The sequence below is a fragment of the Jaculus jaculus genome, chromosome 4, assembly GCF_020740685.1.
Source record: "Jaculus jaculus isolate mJacJac1 chromosome 4, mJacJac1.mat.Y.cur, whole genome shotgun sequence".
NCBI classification, from domain to species: Eukaryota; Metazoa; Chordata; class Mammalia; order Rodentia; family Dipodidae; genus Jaculus; species Jaculus jaculus.
The window spans coordinates 41,031,185-41,048,719 of NC_059105.1; the positions used below are offsets into that span (position 1 = coordinate 41,031,185).

Sequence of the window (17,535 nt, forward strand, 5' to 3'; positions counted from 1 at the left end):
TTTAGAAACATTTGGCTTGGATTGTACATAGCCACATTCTAGGATCTGTCACTTCCTAAAGACAAGAAGGAGAAAGGGGTAAGGTAGAAAATGAACTAGGACTCTTGATCCAATTATGTCTATCATTGCATAGATCAAGTAGGCAAAAAGTAGTGAACATGCCAAGAGCTTGATTTTTTGGCTGCTCCCTCATTAAACACACTCACATGTGGCTTGGACAAGCATTGTGTTTAAGAGAACATAGGCTATTTTTGCTCCAAGAGTGTTCTGCTATACCCATTCAGTTTATGTTGCATGCTTAATGAATCTTGGTGTGCCATCGTGAAGTTTTATTGTATGCACTGGAAAGAAAGCTGCTCAAGACACAAGTTTTTAATTATAAAATACAGAATTGGGGTGCATGGAATATTTGTTCTAAAGTGGGGTCTGTATGACCCAAAGTTTTAGTTTTAGTTATTGTTTTCAATGGGTTGAGTGAAAATGATCTTGAACATAATGTGAGTTGGCTATTCATTGTGTAACCTGCCAGTACTTGCTGCTGTTTAGCCAAGATAGGACTCCAACTTCCAAAACTGCAATACATGGACATCTTGTGTCTTCTTAAAGACCTACATTCTGAGGTGTAACCAACTGCCTCCTGCCTAGGTTATACAGTGGAAAGAAGAAGGTTTTAAACATGCCAGTGTAAAAGATGATAAGCTATATAGATGTGATATAGAATCTGTTCAATTTCAGTCCCTAGGACATTGAGCTTTATTCATATATAACTGTTCTTTTAGTGTTTTGAACAGTATATCTCTACAAGAACATTTGTCTGCAAATGTTACCTTTGAATATGCATTTTTATTTGCAGACTATATTAATTCCCTTTAGATGTTCACTTCTATCCAACCCATCCTACAAAATGCTACATGCATAGGCTGTCATTCTTAATAAAGAAATATTGTAATAAAAGAGAGATTTTATTAAACTAATGCAATAATGACATTTTCTTGGAGGATTTAACACATCATTTTTAATAATAAAAATCAAATTGTCATTGTTTTGCCCTGTAACATTTTATTTAAATCAGACTAAATACTCTGGCTTCATGGCTCAGCAGAGCTCTGGGGGGTTGAGGGCGGGGTGAGTACTTTTAGAATTACACAAATGAATTGTGGCAGACAGATTCATAGTGGGGCTGTGGATTATGAACATGGGGCTCAGGGAAAGCTGCTTGTATTGGTGAATGGAGGGGGCAATGCCTCCAGAGCATCGAGAAAGAGATGAGACTGGAGGCTGGGAGGAAAATGGTTTTGTTAAGTCAGCTTTCAGATAGTGGGATGCCAGTAGGCTGCATAGACATGTGTGACTCCACTGCTTTCCCTAACTCTGGAGGGATCTCTGAAACGTAGACCTCTCTGTGTGTCAGTAGCCCACCAATGTGACCATCACCTTGTCTTGTAAGAAAGGGTTGCTGCTGCTTTCACTGTCATGTCACTTGGACACAGACATTCCAGAATTGTGTGAAGAAAAAGACTAACTAATTCATACAAGAGGGATAATGAAATAAATATGAGGGACATGGAGACGGTCTTCCCTTCCTCCCTGTATGGGAAATATCCCATAGGCTAGTTATAGTCAGGAGCAAAATGGAAGATTGGTTAGACTATTTGCTTTATGCAGTAAACGAGTAGTTTTGGATTGAGTTACTTCTTTATGTTGTAATATTTAAGTAAATATTGCAAGTTAGCCTTTTATTTCCCACTTCAACAGCCACAAGCAGAAACATAATTTATAGAAATGAAAACAGTCTCCAGCTAGTGTGATTCTTGGAGGAGCACTGGGGTTTGGTTGGGCCACTTTGCTCAGCACACACCTGGTGTATATCACTTTAAAAAATAAATTATGCCTCATTAAATTACAATTAAGTGGAATCATGATCATTTGTTTTTCTGGAAGGAAGATGTTTTGCATATTGAAAGCCTAATTTGTTGCAGGTGACAAAAAGGCTGAACAGATTATCCAATATCACTTCATTTTGGGGGTAATGTTTCCTGGTTAGCCTGTATATACTCCAGTAGTTCAGAATCTTATTAATGTCACTGTGCTATTTTCACTTCAGAATGCCTTCTCCTGCCTTATCAAAATGTCTTAAAGCATGCTCTTTCCTTTTCTCTAGTTGCTATTGTACTGCCCACCCGGTCATTCCCCTCTCTCTTGCCTGGTCTCGCCTCTATCTGTTTATACAGATATTACTTGTATTGCGAGTAGCAGTTAAGTTCCAATTCACTTCTTCCAAAAAGTTTTCCCCAAGCCCTGCATAGTACGTTCTTACTTCTTTGAACCAAGATGGTACTAGCTTCATTTTGTCATTTTTTCTTTTTCTTTTCCTCTCTTCCTCTATTCTACCTTTCTTCCCTCCCCTTTCCTTCTCTTTCTTTTTCTTTTTTGACAAAGCTGCACTTTGTAGTACAGGCTGGCCTCAACTTTGTGATTCTCCTGTCTCTCAAGTGCTAGAATGGCTGGTATGCCTCACCACACTTACCTTGCTCATCTTTTCCATCATGCTACTAGAAAACCTTCCTCTCATCATGAAGCCAACTTTCTGGAAGCAGCACCATCCTCGTTTTCATCTCTGTGTGAGCTTTTTACCAAGTCAAAAATGAGAAGTGAATTATTGAAGCTGACATTCTTTGATACTAGTATATTGAATTTGGAGATTCTTTAGATAACTGAGGGAAGATAGTAGGCTTAAGTTTCCCTGAATGTTCAGATAAAGGCATAGTATAATTGTAGGGAGATGCCAAAACTTTGAGAGCTTGAGTGAAGGAGATCTATTCAAATCTGTTGTTAACTGGGCACTGGCCAGGGGGTCTCTGGGGACCTTGTCTTAACATTCCTGAAAGCTAGTCTAGGCAGGTGTGTGTTCTCTTAAAGGACTGAAGGCCTACTAAAAGTATTTTGTCAGCTGTCCTTGAGAAAGTGACAAGAACTAGTACAGTCAGTTTTATAGGGCCAGGCATGATAATGTTCCCCAGCTTTTTCTGAGTATCAATATGAATCATATACACTAACAAATTGGGACAGGTTATAAAAACTATTGAAGAAAGATAGCAATTGAAAGCTCTTTGATAGAAAATGCAGACTTAGAAACTGTCAAGTTGTTTCATTTGCTGCAAATGTAAGAAAGTAAGGACATACTTTTTTCTATTTTAAAAATTAGCTCAAAAGTTTTTTTGGTTGTTGTTCATTTTTAAAATTTATGTTTTTGAGAACAGCAGCAACAGACACACAAAGAGAGACAGAGAGAGAGGGAGAGAATGGGTGCACCAGGGCCTCCAGCCACTGCAAATGAACTCCAGACGCATGTGCTCCCTTGTGCATCTGGCTAATGTGGGTCCTGGGGAGCCGAGCCTCGAACCAGCGTCCTTAGGCTTCACAGGCAAGCCCCTAACCACTAGGCAATCTTTCCAGCCCAGTTTTTATTTTTGCAATTGAAGATGGTCTATCTCAGTAGTAAGCTAGACTATATTAGATGGGGTGTTGTTTTGTTCTTTGAATTATTTTGATTTTAATGAGTTTTCTGCTAAACTTGTCTGACTAGTCTTTGCTGGTGCTGGAAACAAACCAACCTTGAAAAAGCCTTCACAGGTCAGGTAAAGGCGAATGCTTTGTTTGACCCCTTGCTTTTTCCACTGACTTGTAACCCTAGAACTGTTGTACAGCACACCTGTAGTTTGTGTTGACGGTCCTTCTGTTCATTGCAGGCAACATGTTTCCTTGTCTTACAGAACCTCAACTAACACCATGGAGGAAATTATTATAATGTCTCCCTGGAGAAGGCTCTGTTGCGTACAATGAGGAAAATAGTTAATGACCACTTTATGCAATACTTGCAATATGTTTTAATGTGATTACTGATATGAAAGTTTAATAAGCAATATCCTGGCTAATTTATTAATTCCTCTCCATTTGCACATTCTCAATATTTATGACCTTCCTATTCATAGAAGTACATTTTTTTTTTTTCCTGGTGCCCAGGTGCCACACCATGTTTTCTATATCTCAGGCTGCATAATGGCAATGTCCAAGTGACACCTCCTGCCTAGCTGCTTGATAATTAAAATGCCAGATGACATAGTAGCAAGGGCTTTAGAAATATTTATGTGAGATGAATTATTAATTTATGTTCTATCCACAACAGTTCCAATATGATAAACATTTACTTATCTTGATAATTAGTGGATGATGGGGTGATTTGTGTATGTCTGAGTTAGACTATAGATTTTCTTGTTATATTTTTGCCCTCTGGTAATTTTTAACTAATTTCTCTTTGCATGTATGACTGCAGAATTTAGTCCACATTTGAAAAGGCTTATTTTAAAATGGTTAAAAGCACATAAATAACCAAACTGAAGAAGACTGAACAAAACAAATAAAGCTCTTCTTGTGCCCACCAGATAGACACTTGGAAAAATGTCTAGAGGTTAAAGGAATGTACTGTGGGACCACAGCTACACAGATGGCAGTTTAAGTAAATATGCTGGAACAGTGTTCTAATTCTCTGAGGTGATATATGAAGGTGGTGCTGACCACCTTATTGGTTTGATCTGCAATTAGGCAAATGAATCAGGTGCTGCCGTGCCTCTACAAGGCACTTACAATACAAGCGCTGTGTCTCTTTTACTCAAGAAAGGATGCTGTTAGGCAGCCATCCTCCAGGGTGCTTCATCTGCATTTTCCTTAGAGATTAATAAATTTTCCTAAAATGTTGTCTAATGAAACAAATACAGAGGTAGGACCTGTGTATAACTACAAGAAAAAACAACAAGTAAACTCAAGAAACAAAAACACTGATTTTTTTTTTATTTTTTTTATTGGTAGAACACCTACAAACTTGTAATTTGAAGTATGGTCCATTGGAATATCATTTTTGTTATATATCACTATTTTGTATGTAAAATCTTGCTGTAATATACTTGTTTACTTGTGAAAATAATTTCTTGGAGGAAGAAGTATGTCTTTGAGATATGTCAGGTGATGATCATAATTATCATCTCTCCAGGCTGTAAAAGCATCTTCAAATTTCAGCTCTTTGAGATTTATTAAAATACAAAAGGGGTGTTAGCAGAAAACTATTCTTTCTATGCTAGCACATTATGAAAGGTAGCTCAGAAAACACTAATGTCATGTCTTTCTGATTTTAGAAATTGATAGAAACTTAAGATTCACCTGCCTCCTATTAGAGATTTAAAAAAATCTTTTAAGCAAATCCATTGTGAACATTTCTGGTTGCTCAGTGGAAGTGGAAGTAGGATGACCTAAGTTAGAAGTGACTCTTAATTTCAGTGAGACAATCAATTTGTAGACTGCATAACACTCTCCTGGAAGATGTAGATCTCACTTGTTGCTTCTAAAACTACCGAAAGTCTGTATTTTTTCTAATCATTTTATCAGCAGTGTATTTTTGTATATGCTTATCTTGATTTTCCTTTGAGCTTATATGAGCATGCATACACACAAATATTTCTTCTAGTTGTATAGCATGTTTTATTCTTGTTTCATTATGACCTCCCCCAGGTAAAATATATACAAACACACATGCTATGATCTCTAGCCATGTTACTTGTTACAAGTAACATGAACCCTAAGTTACAGAACTGTCAGATGGTATAGCACTGATCAGTGTTTTATGTGTTTTGAGTGGTGATTGCAACCTTAGAACACATAACTGCATTTGCTTGACTATAACAGAATAAACTGCTTTCCATTACATGTCTACCTTATCCTGCAGATTTCTGGCCAGCCTGTGATTGTTTCTTCCCCTTTACCCACTGCCCTTTCATATATAAGCTGTATGTAAAAAAATCTGAAAATCTGATCATGTTGCCTTCACATCAATTCCCCTTGGTAGAAACATCTTTGGCACTAGCAACACTTTTCTGCAGTTTGTAGAAGTGACTTTTCATGGTTTGGGGTTGCCCCATCTGTTCTAAGACACAGGATTAGCATCCCAGGTCCTCCTGGGGACATCCTAAACCCTGATCTCATAGTGCCCTGCGAAGGGATATTAAAATGGGAATATGAAATGATGCCTCTCTGTGGCAAACCAACAAGTGTACAGAATGGTAACGGGTACATCTGCCCAGACACTCCCTGTTCCTGCCCTCTTAGTCCACGTTACTTTCCCAGAGTTTGGCAGGATACTTGTGAAATCTCTGTCATTAGAGCACATGAAAACACTAATTTCCCACTTAGGCCTGCTATGTGGATGAGTCACACATTCAGAAAGCATCAGAGCCTATCAGGCACCGTGTACACACTATACTTAGAGCAATCTTGTCTCCTCGGAGGATGTGACCACGTTTTCATTGCTTAGTGGTGGAGGAGGCTATGTCCTTCCCTTTGCTACATATGCTAGAGTAACATTAGTATCTATAGATTGGGAAGTTATCAAAGGATTGACACTAATTTATAGACCATGGCTTTGTCATTTTTTTTTCAACATAAGAAGTATCTATATTGAAATCAGTGGCCAGTCACAAGGAAATTCAGCCAAACTTTTTTTTTTTTTTTTAATGGATGTAAATCTCCCATGCTGTTTAAATGTCGGAACTAAATTTACCAAACTTGGCAGATTTGTAAAGCTAAGCAGGACTGCCAAGTGTTCCCAGTTTCAAGCCGAGAGAGTTCTAACAGTTCCTGAAATACTTGTAGGAGGCACCTGGTGGTAATTGCAGTTTCCCGATTCTTCCAGAGCACCTACCTTGCTAGCTGGCATCTCTGCACGCAGGATTATTGCAGCTACGATAAAGTGGCTGAATAGAATGGGCCTAAAATAAGGCACAGCCTCCAGAAGTCATGCACATTCCCATTTTCTTTTTTCTTTCTGGTTTTCCGAGGTAGGGTCTTGCTCTAGCTCAGGCTGACCTGGAATTCACTACGTAGTCTTAGGGTGGCCTTGAACTCATGGAGATCCTCCTACCTCTGCCTCCAAAGTGCTGGGATTAAAAGCGTATGCCACCACATCGGACCTCCCACGGATTCTTTCTGCTTGCAGAACCTTAAGGAATTAGATGTCCCTGACAGCCTAACAGGCTGCATTATGTCAACTGATACAGGGAGAGTGGGTTGGAAGGTGGAAGGCATGCACAGAGACCTGCAGATATGACTTCTTAACCTGTTTCCTCCCACTCTACCAGGGACTGTTGTCCGAGATTCTGCGTAAGGAAGAAGACCCCAGGACGGCTTCTCAGTCCCTCTTAGTAAACCTGAGGGCCATGCAGAACTTCCTCAACCTGCCGGAAGTGGAGCGGGATCGCATTTACCAGGACGAGCGGGAGCGGAGCATGAACCCCAATGTGAGCATGGTGTCATCGGCCTCCAGCAGTCCCAGCTCCTCCCGAACCCCTCAGGTGAGCTATTGGCTCCACTCTGCAGTTGGAAACCTTTTGCTTCACGTGTACTATGTTCCCCTGAAAACAGACACATGTAATTCAAGGACTTTTCCTTCCACTGAAGGTGTTGGTCAAAGGGTATGGCCCTGGTGATATGATTATGGTACTCTCCCACTGTATGCTCTGCTATTTTGTTTCCATTAGGCAGTTCCAATTCTTCCATGCATGGCAAATGAGGCAGTCTGGGCAGGAGTGGGTAGGTGGAAGGCTCTAGAATGTCTGTACACAGCTGCTCAGTTGTGGCAGAAAGGGCTGGGGTGTTGGGTGGGAGCCGAGTTTCTATAACGAGTACCTTGTTTTCCTTAAATGACTTATTTGTTTGAGGTGGAGGTGGTTGGGGGCAAAGGCTGTAGAATAGTCCAAGTTCTTCTCTGTGCAATGGAAAAAGGGTAGCAAGGGTGAAGTGCTTGTGGGTAAAGGAAGCTTGCAGTGTAGTGGCTTCATCAGAGTGACTGGGGTGTCCTTCAGGGGTCACATGTAGAAAATGGTAGTGAAAAAGTAGGCCTCAGTTGTTTTCCTTCCCAGGATGATCTCAGTAGGAGCTGATGACTTCACTCCTTCCTCTTTACACACTTCTTTAAAAATATATTTTATTTATTTATGGGGGGTGGGGAGAGAGAGAGGGGTGGGGGAGGCTGAGAGCACCAGGACCTCCAGCTGTTGCTATAAATCAGTTCCATATGTGTGCACCCCTTTGTGCATCTGGTTTACATAGGTACTGGGGAATTGAACCTGGGTCCTTTGGCTTTGCTGGCAACTATCTTAACTGCTAAGCCATCTCTCCAGCTCTCTCTACATACTGTTTTTTATTTTTTTTTAAAAAAAGCTTTATTTATTTTTTTACTTGAAAGAGAGAGAGAAAGAGGCAGAGAGAGGGAAAGAGAGAGAATAGGCGTAGCAGGGCCTTCAGCCACTGTGAACGAACTCCAGACACACACACCCTCTTGTGCATCTGGCTTTTGTAGGTCCTGGGGAAGCCAACTGAGGTCCTTTGGCTTTGCAGGCAACACCTTAACAACTAAGCCATCTCTCCATCTCCTATATACACTTTAAAAAAATTTTTTTTTAAAATTTTTTTTTGTTCATTTTTTATTTATTTATTTGAGAGCAACAGACACAGAGAGAAAGACAGATAGAGGGAGAGAGAGAGAATGGGCGCGCCAGGGCTTCCAGCCTCTGCAAACGAACTCCAGATGCGTGCGCCCCCTTGTGCATCTGGCTAACGTGGGACCTGGGGAACCAAGCCTCGAACCGGGGTCCATAGGCTTCATAGGCGAGCGCTTAACCGCTAAGCCATCTCTCCAGCCCTTAAAAAAATTTTTATTAGCATTTTCCATGATCCCTCTATACACTTTTAAACACTGTGTTCCTAGGTCCTTGTGCACATGTCTGCATCCAGGAATACAGTAGGCTTTGAGGTTCTTAATTGCAGGATCAAGGACCCAAGGCAACCAGAGCGCATTTCCAATTCAGACCCTAGCCCACTCATTTCTAATCTACTCCCCAGCCATCATCTACAAAGCCCATGCTTAAAGATTGCATGATTTATGAGTTCATGTTGTGTTGCAGTCATAGCTATCCTGGGTTATGGGATGGAATACTCCTCCCTGGCATTCCCTTCTCAGTTGACATATGCTCATCCCATTCCAGGGTGTGTTGCACAAGTTTTGTCTTGTGTGATAGCTCTTAAAGCCAATATATAACAGGTCCACATTTGTATAACACTGAAAACTGGGTTCTTCAAAAATCAAAGAGTGTTTCATTAGAAACATTATTTCTTTTTATGAGTTTGTTTTCTGATAAATTCTAAGAAACTAATTAAGCATAGAATCAGAACTTATTCTAGTAGAGATATTCAAGCTTTTGCAAGTACATCAATTTTTTCACACGTCTTGACTCTTTTTATATTTTTTCATTCTGCAATAGATTTTTAATTGAAGATCACTTTATATCATGCACTGCCAAATTGTGTTACTTATAGTTCAGTCTTTAATAAATTATGAGTTTTAGTTACTGTTAAACCAAAAATAAGTCTCAACTGCTTGCTTTGGACAAGTGTCACCAAGACTTTATTTTTCTTTAAAATTAGGGCATACATAGCAAGCTATTAAGTTGGACAAGTTGTTAATTTGTACTAATATTTACTTGTAGTAAACTCAGCAGTATTTTTGCCACTTATGAAAGCTCTTCAACCCCTAGTGGAAAGTCTAGCCATGCTCCAGACTCCACCCATTTATCCAGTCAGCTACAAGGGCTAGCTGTGTGTGTTAGAAAGTGACCCAGGTCTGGTTGTTTTGGATTCATCATCTTTGTAATATATTTGTGCATGGTATGTATGTGTGTATTCATGTTCACTTGTATGTGGCCACACATGTACACACATATGTGTGCATGTGTGTGGAGACCAGAGTCAATGCTGGGTGAGTTCTTCAGTCATTCTTTTTTTTTTTTTTTTAATGAGATAAGATATCTCACTGAACCTAAGATCACTGAATCTGCTAGTCTCACTAGCCAGCAAACTTCAGAGATTTCCTATGTCCATGCTTCAGGGTTTGGATTTCTGACATACATCACCATGTCTGGAATTTTCCATGGGTTCTGGAGGTCCTAACTCAGGTCCTCATGCTTATGCCACAAGCAATGTACCCACTGAGGCATCTACTAGCCCAATATTTTCCTAGCAAGATTCTATTTTAGGTACTTTTTCCATTACCTTGATAGCTTCCAGATCCAGACCAACATAGAGAAGGCCACACAACATCTTTTTTTTTTTTTTTTTTTTAAATTTCCAATAGACTCCCATCTTGAAAATACCTAGGTAAAAGTTCCTTTTAGGGATGAGCATCAGAAATTGAGCATTTAATTAAGACATTTGAGATTTCTGCAAATATATGTGAAGCATTGAGACTTAGTTTTGAGAATGATAATCATGACACTGCATTCATTCTTTGTCATTTCTTTGTTTAACTGCTGGATATGGGTTTTAAAAGGTACAGACTAGCTGGAAAGAAGAAGGGATTCAGTGGAGGTGGTAATGGTTGGGGAGGATGAAGGAGAGTGGTGGGAAGGGATTATGATCATGGTATGTTGTGTAAAAGTATGGAAGTTGTCAATGAAACTTGTTTTTAAAGCTGGGCACAGTGGCACACACCTTTAATCCCATTAATTCCAGCACTCAGGAGGCAGAGGTAGGAGGATCATTATGAAATAGTTGGAGGCCACCCTGAAACTATATAATGAAGTCCAGTGAGATCCTTCCTTGTAAGCCTCCTGACCCCCCAAAAATTTTTTTAAAAAGATTGAGAAAGGGGAAGCTATTAAAATATTTAAAAACATTTATGCATGCCTACTTACTCAAAATTCTTTCAGAGATAGCAGTGAAGATGTGTTACATGCTAAAGTTTTCACTGTGAGGACAGATGTCAGGAGGACCCATGTATAGCCTTTGTTTGGAGTCATCAGCTTCATATACTAAGGTAGCTTACAGAGATTATTTTTTCAAAACATACTAAAACTTTCTTAGCACTTTAGCAAGAATTGGAGGAATTACGGATTTGAAAATTGAATTCTAGAATCTTTTTTCCCGATTCTCCTTTGGGTCAGTGTTCCTCAGCATCCTTGATGATGGCCTCACAATGACACAGGGATGAGGCTGGTCCCATATTGATAGTATGCACTGAGGTGTAGCATAGATTGTGAACATTTTGCCTGTATTTTATCATCACTATTTTTGTGATGGTGAGCAATAAGGAAACAGGCTTCTGTAAGTTCACATGGCTGCGAGAGGGTTGGAAGTGTAGTTATTCAGATACCAGAGCCTACTCTTAACCATATACCATCATTACCACTTTGTTTTGGCCCTTCGAGTTCTAGAGAAGATTTGCCTAGTCATGTAAAAGGAGATCATGATGATAATGAAGACACTGGAGAAAGACAGAAATGACTTGCTAAAACGTTCACTTGACAAGGATAGCATGGTGCATTAACTAGAAATTTTGAGAAGAAAAAGGAGCTTCTTGAAAAAATTGCAGAGGCCTGAGTTGAATGAAGGTCTTAAGTGTTCAGGGCAGAGGATGCTAGCAGGCACAGCCTCCCACATGGACCATGCACGGGAGTCTGTGGGAACAGTGTAGCATGGTGTGCCCAGCTAGTCTTCGAAGCTTGAAAGACTTGAGGTCAGGCCAAGATGCCATCCCTTGCTGCTGCATGCCCTTTAGCAAACTAAGAATCCTCTGTCATTTCAACTCCTTCACCTATACTTGACAATGGCAATACCTAAATCATGGGTTTCTTACAAGAATCAAATGGGAAAACCGAAGTTAAAAGATTTCCTAGGCTGCCTGGCACATCAAAAGAAGCCAATAAATTATACTTACTAAGACTTGGCAGTAATTAGAAAATAGGACTAGGCAGGGAGGGCAAAAGTGTATAGCAGATGTCACGAGGGCTCTCAGGAAGCAAAGTCTTGTGGAGATTTAGGGCAGCAAAGGCTGGCCTCAAGACACCTTTCCATTGTTAGCTTCCTTCAGACCAGCAGTGCCTGATTTTGACGAGGGCAGCTCTATACATCTATAGAATAACAGTTTGGAGGCACTCCTGTTGTTTTGGGATTGTAGGGAGAGTGGGGAAAAAAAGAAAAAAAAAACACAGTTTATACTCAATCATCTGGCAGGGCTAATGTGCCCTGGGAAAAGGGTGGACTGACGAGTCTGGGAGTTCTGCTGCCAGCGGTGGAAGAAAGACACTTGACCCTCCTGTCAGACGCCAGCAAGGCATTTTAGGGCCGAGACTAAGCTAAGCCTCTGACAGTCCTTTAGACCAAGTTGGCTCAAGTGTTTTAGGGTATCGCTACCCCCAAGAAGCACAGACACCTTCTGCATTGTCCTTCATTTGTCTTGGAAGCTGATGGGAAATCATTCAATTAAAATGAGCGCAGCAGAATGCATAAAACCGCAATATGAGTTTAAGAAAATGAAAACGGCACATCAAAGGCATTGTGAAGCCGAGTTTTATGAAATGAAATTTTGTTTCGTTTCCACTGATTTCCTAGGTGAAATTAGGTGACTATCTGGGTAGCATAATGATGATAATGATGGGAACAATACATACTCAAATGACATATGTAAAGCCTTAATAAAGAATGAGAGAGACTCAGGGGAGTGCATTAAATTGAGTAATAATTTATTATTTAGAGACCTCTACCCATTTACTCATTTTTTCTGGAAGAATTGTCTCTTCCAACAAGGTGTGCCAGTTTTGTTTTGTTTTGTTTTGTTTTCTCACAGAAAAAGGTGAGTGTATTCTGCATGTTTGCTTCTAGTTAGATGATGGCATGGCAGCCCATGCCCAGGGTAGTTTTCCTACCTGTGAACCACCCAGCTACTGTAAAGAAAAGCGCGTGGGCTGACAGGACTCTGCATGTCCTATAGGAATGAACTGCAATTATTTCCAATCACAATTAACCTGATTAGAATAATGGACAGGAAGTGTCCCTCTGTAGCTAATGCAGTTTGGCATCAGCTGACTGAAATCCTCTGATAATTTCTGCACAGATGGCTGGGCTGAATGCAGCACTTTTTAAATTATTATTTTCATGGTCTCTTGGTAGGCCAAAACCTCGACACCGACAACAGACCTCCCTATTAAGGTGGACGGCGCCAACGTCAACATCACAGCTGCCATTTACGATGAGATCCAACAGGAGATGAAAAGGGCCAAGGTGTCTCAAGCTCTGTTTGCCAAAGTGGCTGCAAATAAAAGTCAGGTGAGTGGTTTTTAAAAGATCAAGATGGAGGACTGGAATTAGATCTTTCTCCTCCTTCTTCTAATAAAATATACATCTGTTCTTATAATAATAATAACAGTAATAACCCCTGGGGAGCCTATCATGTTTTGCCTTCTGCCCACAGTTTGCTCCAACTCCCACTGGTGTTCAGAGAAGACCAAAACCCACCTTCATTCTTTTAAAGAATTTTTGATATATATAAAAGAGTCAGTGTTGAATGATTTTATCCCTTGTTCCAAGTATTGCTGAATATGGTCTTTTAGTTATTAAAAATTTCTTCTTGTTTTGGGAGATAAGTGACTAATTTTTAAATTTGTAACAATTATTATTGTTTTGTAGTTGAACGAAACTTAGAATGTGCATAACAGCCCCTTCCTGGAGACCACATTTAACCAGTTCTCATCACCTTCTTATTCCACTGGGGGAAAGGTGACTTTGCTATAATAACCACTTTTGCCCAGCCCCAGAGACACCTTGCAATTGTCAGGTGTTTCGTTTATGTATAGAATACAGTTGTTTTTCCAGCAGAAAACACACGTGGGGCTTCCAGAAAAAGTGCTAAAATCTTTTAGCAGAAGAAAACATATAGAAGCTCATGCAGTAAAAAATGTTCAGTGTGGCGGATGGTGGGAAGCGCAATGCTCAGGGGAAAAGCAGCCAACAGATGCTTAGGGCTGTTTGTGAGCACAGCAACAGTTGAGGGATCTATACTGTCTTCAGCTTGTTTAAGGGGACAGCTACTATCCAGCTAGGATTCTTAGGTCTGTTTGAAGTACTTGCTTCTAAGTCCCTTAGATAAACAATTAATCCAGGGTGCAGGAAATGGAAGTTAGTAACTGCATAATTTTATGAAGCCTTTGATTTTGAGATTGCTTTCCTCTGTACTTTGCTTGACAAATGTTTTTATTCCTACTTATGCAAATGTAAAATGGCCCTTTGCCTCCCTAACAGGTCTCTTGTGTGCTATAGAGAAAGTTACTGAGTACTGTATTTCTATGAAGTAGGGGGGATTTCAATAAAAATGATCTTTACAAGTGATAAATGTTATATTTAGACTAATTGTGTGTTGCTTGACCCTTTTGATGTGCAGTTTTGCAGTAACTTGTTTTCAGATGCTACTGGATGGAGAGGACGACAATCAAAGACTTTTGAAGAGGATTGAAATGTTCCCTTTCCTTTTTAGTTTCTATGCAGTCATTTTTTTTTTTTCAAATTACTCTGACTCCCTTCATCAATGGAACCAGTGAAATAGAGTTTGCTAAGATATGTTCCACCATAATATGAAAATGCATGAAAAGAAAATACCATAGAGCCTTCTTAAACTGTTAAATGCATAAAATCCCATGTACCACATGGCAAAATATAATGAGAGTTGGAGCTGTTAAATGGATAAAGCTGTTAAATGTATAATGCCACTTGGCAAAACTACTGTGCATTTAATGGTTTTCCACTGAGTAATAAAGGACATATGTGGTAAATGTGCAGTGAGTGTAAAAGCTGCACGATTGATTTTGCAAACCTGACCCTCCGTTGTGTCTTGACGCACATATCAAAGTTTCACTCGGTCCTTCTTTTAAAAGCATCTTTCCAGAAAAACTGAAGACCAGAGTCTGAGAATGTAACTTAAGGGCCTGCAATCTTCCTGTTGTCTTGGCACTATGGCTCTTGAAGTAGCAAGGCCTCCACTCTCCCCAAAGTAATTCAAGTAGCTCATTGAAAGTTGTGTTTCACAGAGGTGGAATCAAAGACATTAGTAGTCCTAATTTTGTAGAATCTGGAGAAAAACAGTTCTGGGAATTAATGTGCCAAAGGGTGAGAGTGAGCCTAAGTAAGGATGAGATACTTTGTAGTTTTTATTGTTTTAACTGAGAGAATTGTTTACTTTCCATTTAGGAATAGGGGATCTCACTGCTATTAGCTTGTCAGATAACTAAGTCAGGCATCATGTTTTTAAAATTTGTATTGCCAAACAAACAATTCACTTGATAGTTTCAAAGACAGTTTAGCAAAAAGATACTTGATCATATAAGCATGAGCCTTCACCTTCTAGCATGTTTAGTGAACTTAATTGCTTGACTTGGTACCTTGTATATGTATTTAATACATGTGCATAATACATATATGACTCAGTGGTACTTACCCTCACCATGCTATAGACATCCATACTTCGGCTCAATTGTGACAACTTAGAGAACAAAGGTTTTCTCCTATCTTCCATTCCTTTCCTTCCTCAAGTACTTTCCATTCTCATGGAGGTTAAATTAGTAAAACCTTTAATTAGGAACTCTTGTGAACTGGAGAAGGCTGGGAGCCCTGAAGGCCCAGTTAGATATGCATAGCAACAGCTTCCCTTCATTAGAAATTTCCTTTAAAATAGAAATAAGCCCTGGCTAAACCTCATTCACTCTTTGGTCTGAATTGCTGTAATCAGTTATTAAAAGTAATGCCAAGCACTGCTTCGTGTGTCTGGAAAGCTTTGAATGAAGTGATAGAAAAAGGGACAAAACTTTAAGAAAGATGGAGGGTGATGGGCCAAGATGGTCCTTGAAGGCTATCAACGTTTAGGGAATAGGCACAGTGGGAAGGGTTTTATTAGTCCACTTTTTGCTACTAAGACAAAGTAACTGACCAGAAGGAGCTTAAAGAAGGAAGGGGTTTATTCTTGGCTTATAGTTTTGAGGGGAAGTCTGTTATGGTGGGCAAAGCATGGCAGCAGCAGACAGGTGGCATCACACCAGCAGAGAGGAAGTAGAGAGCAATGAATATTGAGTGCTCAGCTGATGGTGCCACCCACAGTTAAGGTGGGTCTTTCCATCTCATCTAGAAAATCCCTTACTGATATGGTGAGAGATTTGCTTCCATAGTATTTCTAAATCCTGTCAAGTTAATGAACAGAAAACAACCATCACATGAGGCATTCAGAAAAGGAAAGAGTGTGATTAAGAAGTTTACTATGAAAATTTATGACTGGGAAGACTGTATTTCCTTAGTGGTGAGTTATATGAGGTGGTGTCGTGACTTGGCCCCAGCTCCTTTGTCAGAGTCACTCTAGGCCATCAGCCAGATCTGTTAAGTGTCTTTTATTTGATACTTTTATCATTTTCTTGTAAGAGAGAAGTCACAGAACAAGATGAGAGGGGAAGGCGTGTTTCTTCCTTCATTTTCTATTGAGGATCAGTTTAGGTGTTATGATACCACTGTGGCCTGTGACTATTTTCTGTGGACCAGGAAAGAGGGATTCTCAAGAAGGACCACCTCAGTCTACCCTTATCTGCAAACTACAGCAGGGATGAATGCCTAGCTTGCCTTGTGAGTGCACACAAGAGCTCCCTCTCCTTCAGTAGCATCTGGTCATCTCTTTATTACTCATATTTGGGATTCATGAGATTGTTTCTGCTTTTCCTCCTAATTGTTCTTATCACCTGTGATCTGTGAGGTGAAATCCAGAGCAGAGAAAGCAGTCACCTCCAGCTGACCCCCAGCAGTCCTTCAGGGATGGCCAGGTCCTGTAGGACAGCATCTTCAGCTACATTTGAATGGATCCAATTGCCCCTGACCCAGACACTAATTTGTTGTTTTCCTGAGTCCTGCTTTTTCCCTTCTTTTACAGTGTGTAGCAGTCCAGCTCATAGAATGCTGAGGATCATTTGGGGTTGGAGATCTATCTATCTTTCTTTCTTTCTTTCTTTCTTTCTTTCTTTCTTTCTTTCTTTCTTTCTTTCTTTCTTTCTTTCTTTCTCTCTCTCTCTCTCTCTCTCTCTCTCTCTCTTTCTTTCTTTCGTCTTTCTGTCTTTCTTTCTGTCTTTCTTTTTTGAAAGATGTGTGAATCTTTATTATTTCTACACTCAAAGGCAAAGACCCAACTTTCTTACTAGGTCTGGGTACAGTTCGAATACAGAAAGTAATAGGAAAAGGTAGATTTTAATCACTGTTTCCCTTTCCCCCCATCCAAAAAAAAAATAAATAAACCAATGAACAATGCATCAGAAGGGTGCTATGTTGACTTTCTATATCAGGAAGGTAGAGAGAAGCTGAGATGTGGTGTTCAGATAGCGTGGGTGAGCCTTAGACAATGAAAGTGCCAGGGCCTGCCCCAGAGGCTGCTGGGATATAAAACAGAGGAGCTAGTCTGGAAATAGACAATGGCTTAGCGTCTCAGTAAGATGACACAGGTGGGATTCCCTCTCCACTCCGAGGACCTCCCAGGCTCTGCCCACCCCTTCCCTGGCCTGAGAGCTGCTGCAGCTGCTGGTTCTTAGTGAGGAATGAGAGGAGGAAGCAGGACTGTGTTCCTCTGTAGCAGAAGGAGCA

The 17,535-nt window shown here is 40.1% G+C and overlaps 1 protein-coding gene across 5 annotated transcripts in view; it reads left to right on the forward strand.

Moving 5' to 3' along the window:
• Satb2 (SATB homeobox 2) overlaps positions 1-17,535 on the forward strand; it is a 206,846-nt gene that overhangs the window by 137,480 nt on the left and 51,831 nt on the right. For all 5 annotated transcript variants that reach the window (XM_004653597.2, XM_045148526.1, XM_004653598.2 and 2 more), the window contains 2 exons: positions 7,185-7,397; positions 13,048-13,203. In XM_004653597.2, the coding sequence (XP_004653654.1) occupies positions 7,185-7,397; positions 13,048-13,203 (369 nt within the window). The remainder of the gene's footprint in view (positions 1-7,184; positions 7,398-13,047; positions 13,204-17,535) is intronic.